The 9,144-nt window shown below is 38.1% G+C and overlaps 1 protein-coding gene across 1 annotated transcript; it reads left to right on the top strand.

Moving 5' to 3' along the window:
* Positions 1-3,098: 3,098 nt before the first annotated feature.
* LOC149818187 (uncharacterized) lies at positions 3,099-8,915 on the top strand. Its single transcript, XM_089985163.1, has 3 exons — positions 3,099-3,917; positions 6,953-7,083; positions 7,569-8,915. Exons 1-3 carry the CDS (start codon positions 3,708-3,710, stop codon positions 8,347-8,349), a joined length of 1,122 nt encoding a protein of 373 aa, XP_089841289.1. The 5' UTR covers positions 3,099-3,707; the 3' UTR covers positions 8,350-8,915.
* Positions 8,916-9,144: the final 229 nt, after the last annotated feature.

The following is a 9,144-nucleotide window of genomic DNA, read 5'->3' on the forward strand; positions in this document are numbered from 1 at the left end:
TGAAGGGCATTAGGTTATCCTATATCGATCTCAGGTTGTGGTGGTGTGGCGAATGGGAACCGTTTTTTGTCAATTACACAGAAATGTGAAGGCTGTTTCTGCCAATAGGAGAAAGGCGGGGGACTGGTTGCGAAGTATTCTCTTACGTCCAGTATGTCAGATTTTGTGTGGTCCCGTCTGAGATGGGACTCGTATTCTTGTCCCCGCGGAACGTAATGCGCGTTGACTACCAAAGGGTCAGCTCTATTTAGGGGTGTTTTGGTCATTTTGAGAAACGCGGTGAAATATTTTAATTTTCCTAGGATTCGACAGAGTGAGAATACGATTTTAAATATCGAAAATATCCCTATAGAATTTTGCGTGTCGTCCGGAAGAAACAAGAAATCCCCATTGCATTTTACATGTTTCTGTTGGTATTTTAGTAATTTTCTATCCAGAGACATATATGCCATTTGTGAAAAGTTGGTCCATCTTCAATCTTCTCCGTCGGTGCTACGTACTTAGTTGTTTTGGTCTTATCCAGTGGACCCGAGAACCTCGTGTATGAAAATGGGCATTGACATACTTGCCCTTTAAGTATTTTAAATTTGACAACTCATTTTTTGCTCATTTGTCCCTCAAAAATTACACACCAAAGCACTGGTATGATTATTTTAAATCAGAAAATCCAACACCGGATTAATAAGAAAAGCCATCAACTATGATTATCTCTATCAATGGGTAATTAGAATATGTAAACCAGTAAAATAAAATTGCTATGCATAGAGATTTTTATAGGTTTTTTTATTTTATTTTATTTTATTTCTTAAATTTTATGCTATGGATGCCATCTAGATGCTTGGTTTTATAGAAGCAGACTCTTAGATCATTTGATTATAATGTTTACGAAAGATCTTTAAAGTTTGAAAATCAATGACTTAGAATTTTCGCAAATATTCAAGCATACTTGATCTGATTATGATGATTCAATAGTCGATTCCAAGCAAATGAACCACGGTAGGGTTAGATTTGAAAAAAAAAACCTATAAAAATCTTGGTTCAGACTAATTTACATATTTTGTTACATGTTGCAGTTATTCCTCTCTATCAATTATCTAAAAGAGAACTGAAAAAAAAAAGATAATGAAAAATTAGAATAACTAAAAAAAAATTAAGTGAGATTTACATCATCTCAACTATTCTCAAACTCCCAATTATTTCATTTGTTTACATATAAGAGTTTCTTAATTCTAAACAAAGCAAAATATGTATTCTGATAACTTTTCTAACAAATCTAGCTTATCCAAAAGATATGGACCATAAACAATGATCCAATATCCAAAATATTGAGAAAATAAAATATGTAAACCAGTATGAACCGAGATTTTCAAAAGGTTTTTTGCAAATCTAAGCCTGCAGATGCATTCGACGTAGGATATTTACTTGGATTCGTCGATTAGATCATCGTAATCCGATAAAGAAATGTGATTTTGTATGTTTGAATATTTATAAAAATTTTGAGCTATTGATTTTCAAGCCTTAAAAGATTCTTTTTATAGATATTAATTAGATGATTTAAGATTCTGTTTTTATAAAACCAAACATCTCGATCACATCGATACCGTGAAATTTAAAAAAAAAATAAAAAAATCTATGAAAATGCATACCAGTTTACATAATTTGTTGATTTACATATTCCAGATTACCTTTCAAATACAACAACAAACAACAACAACTACGCCTTCATCGCAAAACAATTGGGGTCGGCGATATGAACCAACAAAGAAAATCATTTTGGGTCTTCCACATGAATCCTTCTCCTCCATTCATTTCTATCCAATGCCATGTCCTCGGTGAGGTTCAAAGCATTCATATCCTTTCCTATCACCTCCATCCATGTCTTCCTAGGCCTACCCCGACCTTTTTTAACTAATAGATTTTCCCATTTCTCCATCCTTCTAACTGGAGCATCATTAGGCCTTCGTCGAATATGTTCAAACCACCGTAAACGATTCTCTCTCATCTTATTTTCAATGGGTGCAACGCCTACCTTCTTACGTATCTTCTCGTTCCGAATCTTATCTTTTATTGTATTTTCACACATCCATCTCAGCATACGCATTTCAGCTACACTCATTTTTTGAATATGATGTCTTTTGGCAGCCCAACATTCCGTACCATATAGTAAAGCGGGCTTAATAGTCGTTCTATAAAACTTTTCCTTCAACCGCAATGGCATTCTACGATCGCACAACACTCCAGTTGCACTCTTCCATTTCATCCACCCAACCTTTATCCTATGATTTACATCTTTATCAATTTCTCCATACTTTTGAATGATAGATCTCAAATATTTGAAAGAATCATCCACCGGTATTCCAGATTACCTTTCAAATATTTACATAAAAATTTAAATAACTAAAAAAAACTTTAAAATAATGAAATAAATATAAACTAACCATTCTTAACCTGTGACTATGTAGTTTTTTATGCCAAAGACAAGTGACTCAGATGCACCACCCCTGCTGGTTTCCAACCCTTATTGGTGATTTTGTTTGGTGACCTTGGATGTACGGAAGCCAAAATGATCTGACCCAGGTGTAAATGGGTTGGGGGTCCTAACCCGAATTGTCAGATATGAGCAATCCATATCCAATTCCGAATTCCGTGGCCAGAGCTGTTGGAATCTGGATTAAGAACTGGGTAACAACATAGGCACCCAGTCTAATCGACGTGTTTTGCATTTTATACGTCATTTCCAATCCACTCAACCCACTATGCGAACAAATTCGGACCGGATTTGGAACTTGACCCGAGCAAAAAATAGACACTGTCCAGTCAACTCTGACCCGATCCGTTTGCAACCCAAGTCCGAGCACGATTTCTCCTCGTCCCCTGTCCCGCCAGTGCCACCTGTTTGGCTGTGAAAAGGGCAAAATCGTCACTTCACTTAGTTTATGGGCACAATCGACATAGCTGAATTCGTTAAGGCTGTAAATGACCATTTGTTTAGTCCGGGGTTAAACTATAATCGAGAAATTTATTTATTTGTTTTCCTCTTTAAATACGACTCGTCGACTCCTCCCTCATCTTTGTCATTATTTGTCCCCTCTTTTGTGAAATAACTCTCTCTCTCTCTCTCTCTCTCTCGGAGAGAAGGATTCGGAAGAGAAGTGGTCTCTGAAGGAATTAGATTCCTGTCCTCGTGACGCTCTCCGATCCGTGGATTTTAGGCCACGATTCATCGAGATCTCTGTAGCTTTGTCGCCAATTGCGGAGATTCGGCTTCTTACCGGCGATCCACGGCACCCGTAACGCGACAACGCCGGATTCCGCTCCCGCGCAGCCGGATCGGGAGAAACTTGACGGGGAAATTCATTTTCTCTCCTTTCTGGTTTTCGGAGGATCGGCGTACGTCGGGATTTCGCTTGTATGCTAGGTTTTTCTGGCGGTGTTTGGATGACGAAAAGGATTCGGTTTTACCGGTGGATTTTTGGCGGAGAGATGAAATTTTGTGATCTATCGGGATTTTACCTTTGATCTAGGGCTTTTAGACATACGAAATTGCTGGCGTTCTCTCCTGCGTTGCCGGATCAGCGCGATTGTAAGGTGAAGTGGTTTCGGAAGCCACGAGGCGTTGGAATTCTCCGCCGTTGGAGCTGATTTTGTAGTTTAGGGTTGGTTGAATCAGGTATTTAGATAAGAAGGAGAGCTCCGGAGGCGTAAGAATGATCAGTTTGGCTATGGATAACGGCCATCGAGAAGTAAATTACCAGGTGATTTCTTGTGATTTTTCTGACCGGAGATTGAACCCGATGGCGTCGAATTCTTTGCCGGTTCCTTTATCATCGTCGTCTTCTTCTGGCGTGAAATATATCGAACATCCTGTTTCCAAAATGGATACTCTCGCTGGCGTAGCCATCAGATATGGTGTTGAGGTGAGGTGTTTTCCATTTTATTTCTAATGTGGACGCTTTTCTGGAATAATTGTCCTCTTCCATTAGTTTACGCATTCATGAAGCAGAATATATGTTCTCGGTTGCGATTTGTATCTGCAACTACTGGATTTAGTCAGTAATGGGTAGTGTTTCTGATATAGTTCCTCAACAAGGCGTCCAAACAAGTCGCATGAACGGTTAGACTTTATTTTATTTCTCTCTTCTGTTTAATAAAATTAAAAACAATAAGTTTAAGATCAAATCTATGAGTTTTCTAAAAAATATTGCAATAATATTATATATACCGCCTTCTGAAGGGTGTTTTTTCATGTTTTTCTTAAATCTGACCGTACAGAAGTGTTCTATGTGTTTGGTTTTTTTAGGGAAATATGCTTGAATTTATATGAATGGAGTCTTGGGTCGTTGTATTCCGATTTTCAACATGTGGGTAGGTTTATATAAGGTTTGAAAATCAATTGTCTACAATTTTGATAAATTTTCAAGCTGAAAAAGTTCATGTTTTTTTTATCGAAAAAACACCATCCAAGAGTTGTTTTCTAACAAATCATTCATGCCTAACGCATCTGCAAGGTCAGATTTGCGAAAAACACACCGGAAACACCGGTGGGCCTTACTTTAGGCTCCTAACTTTGATAGGCACCTACTCCCCACTCTCTCTCTCTCTCTCTCTCTCTCTCTCTCTCTCTCTCTCTCTCTCTCTCTCTCTCTCTCTCTCTCTCTCTCTCTCTCTCTCTCTCTGAGAGAGAGAGAGTCTTTCCGTTATTTTAATACTTGTCATTATATCTTTGATTTGATTACTCATAATGGGTTGGAGAATGATTTAGCATCCCGTGTGTTATAATCCCTGTTAAGTAAAATTGCTCTGGTGAATCTTGACTATATCATGCTCAGTTGTGCTGCAGCTTCGGATATTGTTTCTAAATAGGGCAGAACGTGGTTAAGACAATTTTATATTTGTAATGGATCTTGATTCTTCTTTCAAAAAACTGGAGGAAGCTTCTAGTGCGTTCACCAGCATGTATCAATATCCTAACATTGAAAATGTCTAGGGACATTCCTTTTCCATTGAACCTTTGGACATTTATTGAGTTAGAAATCAGTGAACATTGTTTTACCGTTATAATTAACTGAATGGTCACTTATGATGCTCGATTTATTTGTTGAAATGATCTGATTATGTATCCTAGAAAGCATAAACTTCATGATAAAGTTGTAGAATTCATGGATATTTGTGGTTGACATGTAGCTTGATATAACTTCTGTCGACTTTTTAACTGAAGAATATTTTAAGTAAAGGTAATAGAACTTTTTCAGAAATTTTGATTGTTATCTTGTTATAAACTTCAAGTTTTGGCAAATGAAAGTTTCAGTTTTTAAAAGTAAGTAAGGCTCCGTTCGGAAACTGGTGGTCAGATGGAGATTATACATTTGAAAAAGTGGCAGCTGCCAAATCCTGGATTTGGCAGCTACCACCTCTAGGAGGTGGTAGCTATCAATTCCATTCCTTAGTGTAAATACAAAGGAGAGAGGACCTCGCTTCCCATCCCAAATACATAAACACCCATCCCAGCTACCAGTTTCCAAACTCCACCACCAAGGTAGTTTGACCAAGTTTTTACTGATTGCATCAACTCCCATCCTAGCTACTAGTTTCCAAACAGATCCTAATACCAACTTATAGTGGAAATTACTGACAGATCCTTGACTCGGTAATCACTTAGTGTGATGCTTTGCATAAATTGACGCTCCAATTTTTTTGCAGTTGCGGCATTTAAATAAACTGTATTATAGAGCATAAAATCATAGTTATTTGCAAGTTCACTGACATGCCATCTTGAGAATGACTGAATTCACACATGGTGCAATAAAAGAAAAACAAAAGATGGAAAATCCTCCTAGAGACTTCTATTTGTTCATTTCCTGATTTGCAAGGTTTGTACTTTTGTTTGATCCCAAAGTGCTAAAGTACCTGAAGTGCACTATAAGCAAATCAATTCCTTTAAAGGATCTCTAAGTGGACAGGTGTATCATCTCACGTTTGATGACTTGTTTCAAGGTGCTGCAAATTTGGACATTGCTATTTTCAGTGTTTGAACAGGAAACTCTTCAGCGGAGTTTGTGCTGTTGAAGATGATGTAGCATGCCAAAAAATGGTCCTGTAAATTAGAACTAAAAATATGCAAGGTAAGTAGGATATTGACGAAGAAGAATGATGACAAAAGACAGGCACTGAAGTAAGATTTGTAGTATGAGAATACATTTAATGGACTTTTCTCATACAAAGAAATTGTGGATCATAATGATTGAATGATAATTGGTGGATTTTGATCATTATAGAAGCTATTATCAGGTTGTTTCACAACATCAACTGCTACGTGGTTCCTTTAGAATATGGCCAATTTGATAAGTAGATAGAATTAGCTTTTTCATTTTATGTTGCATAGAAGTGCCTGGTTTTTTATTACCCTTCACTTCATAAATAAAACTTTTCTTGGTTTCGATTTTTGATAAAAATACACTCCTGGTTTTTCTGAGAGGCATTCTTATTAGATGCCATACACTTTGCCAACACAAGTTAACACACACCAAATTTAGACTTAAGAGTGCTTTGAATAGTAGTTATGAAATCAAGCATGACATTTAGCATAAATAATAAAGACATTTTTCTTACTGGGTGCTTGGGTGGATCCATTTATCCAAATAAATAGTTAATGGGGTGAGTTGGACAACTTCCCAGCTTATCTTCTCTATCTGGATTAGTTGATATATCTATTGAAAGCTGAAAGTTTTCAAGTTCACAGCTTTGTCCTATTGTAATTTTGAGAGTCCTTGATGATTCGTCAAAATATGTCCTGGAACTTTTGTTATTCATTTTAGCACGAATTAAATTTTTTTCACAGTGGGTTGATGAATGATGGTGGTGTGCAGGAACATATGCATAGTTCACCATGTCCTTATTTTGAGCAGCTTCCTGTATTTTTGGGATGATAGTAACATTGAGGTCCTTTTTCCAGGTCTCGGACATAAAGCGCCTAAATGGTTTGGTTACAGATCTTCAAATGTTTGCACACAAGTCACTGCAGATACCTTTGCCAGGAAGGCACCCCCCATCTCCAATCTTGTCTAATGGCTCTGCTACACAAGAGTACTCATCTTCTTCAGAGTTTTTCTAATTGGCATTAACTTTTCATATTATGAATTCAGTTGTTCCACTTAGTGGAACTTATTTTTCTTCTGGGAGAAAAAATGAAATAGAGAACAGAATTCAAGCAGGCCTTCTATTAATTTTATGTTCACTTCTGCTATGCTTTATCGTTATTATTTCCAGTCTTTCATATGAGGGATGAAGTTGTTCCCCTTAAGGGATGTCTTGTAGTTAATTGTTCCATTTCATTCTTGCAACAACCGTGCACAGGAAAATGTGCTTGTATGTGGTTACAAAATTACCTGTGTGTGTACATGTGCGTGTGTGCACATTCATGTCATGTCCCCCATCGCTTTGTCATGTTTCTTTTCCTTCTTTGTCTTCACTGTGATTCTTATTATTTCATTGTAATTTTCTATTCCCTTATGTGCATGCTTGCCTTTTTTTAAATTAAAGTTGCTTAGCATAAATGACCCTTTTTACAGAAACGGGAACAACCTGAGGACCCCTCCAAGGTATCCACGTCGTGATATATTTAAAGACTTTGGGTCACTTGAGCTGAAACCACCAAAAAGAGTTTCTACAGCAATGAGCAGTTTACAAGGCTACTATGGCCTGGTGCCACCCCTTAAGAATGGTAGCAGTGGTGTTGAAGGTACAGAGATGGCTGTGTACAAAATTAACAGAGGCCAGTTCTCAGCAGATGAACCCCTCTCACTCGGCAGGGAAAGTGAAGATGCTGATATATATGCAGGCAAACACAGGAAATCTAGGAGCTTGATGAACGGGTTCTATGCAGAAAATGGTGATTTAATGGGATATGTCCTAGTTGCAGAAGCTGGTGACAATGACAATGAGAGATCAAGTGATAAGTCTGTAAGAAGGCGTCTCACTTCTCAGAGCCCAGAGCTGATACTGAAGGAGGATAGCAGCGGTGGGCTGTTGGGGAGGTCAGGTAAGGGTCTGGCACTGAGGCTAAAATCTGCAAGCAGGGTAAATCTTGCGGGTAGTGACATGGATTTAGCCAACAACAGTCATGCCCATCCTGCAGGGGACTCTTTTCTGGCCAATGTTTTTGCTGCAGTCCGGCGATCATCGAGCACCTCCAACCTGCAAGATTCCTTTGATAATGCTGCATCATATCGGTCAGCATCTAAGTGGATGCTGAAACAGGACCTACAGGTTCTCACAGCAGTTGCGATCCCGATATTTGATGGCCTGCCGAATCCGATTGGTGGCAAGCGTAACAAAGCTGCTCTGGATTAAGCTTTTCTCAACATCCACTGGAAAAGAAGAAAAAAAAAGCATTCCATTTATTCCATCTGTGGAAGCTCATTGGCCAAAAGATGGTTTATGAGCTGATCCTTGTCAAGTATCACTGGAGCTTTACCACTTTATAAGTACAGCAATCATATATATGTAAGGAAAGAAGACAATAAGTTAGGCCGCAGCGTGCTTAGGCTATTGGTCGTTGGCTAGTTGACTACATGCTTTGAACAGTACAAAGGCTACTATATTTCTTTTTCTTTTTTTTGAAAGGCAAGCTGGGGTTAGGCAGGCCCCTACCAGTTATACAAATATATCATTGGGTCTTGAACCTGCAACTTCCCAACACAAGGTGACATGCACTAACTGCTCCTACCAAGGCTACCATATTTCTCATCACTGTTTCAACAACAAAGTTTGTGGCTCCAACTGGTATGGTTTTTTTGTAGCGTGCGTGTAATCCAATTGTTGATAGATTGTTCCTGATACTGGGAAACAAGTTGTGCAGATATTATAATGAAAACTTTTGCCTCTATGGTGCTCAAGAGTACAGTACTTTTCATAAAGGTTTATTGTTGATGCTATGCGAAGGTCGTCCCAGATTGATTGATATTAAAGATGCTGACATAAAAAAAAAAGCTCTACTGTTCAGCGAGTGGGGGATCCAAAGCCACGACAAAGCATCTGAGCTGAACCACCTGATTGGGTAACCAGGTTGACACCTGTAATATTTGCATTGAATCAAAAGATTAATAACATGGTAAATTACGATTGAGATTTTCGTTTATTGAAAGC

Source organism: Nuphar pumila, chromosome 13 (genome assembly GCF_984573655.1).
Source record: "Nuphar pumila chromosome 13, dmNupPumi1.hap1.1, whole genome shotgun sequence".
NCBI lineage: Eukaryota > Viridiplantae > Streptophyta > Magnoliopsida > Nymphaeales > Nymphaeaceae > Nuphar > Nuphar pumila.

Bases quoted from the DNA above. Each gene is read 5' to 3' on its own strand.
- LOC149818187 (XM_089985163.1), top strand. From the start codon at position 3,708: ATGATCAGTTTGGCTATGGATAACGGCCATCGAGAAGTAAATTACCAG. The intron at 3,918-6,952 runs GTGAGGTGTTTT...TCCTTTTTCCAG, and splicing joins CCATCAGATATGGTGTTGAG to GTCTCGGACATAAAGCGCCT. The intron at 7,084-7,568 runs GTACTCATCTTC...CCCTTTTTACAG, and splicing joins AATGGCTCTGCTACACAAGA to AAACGGGAACAACCTGAGGA.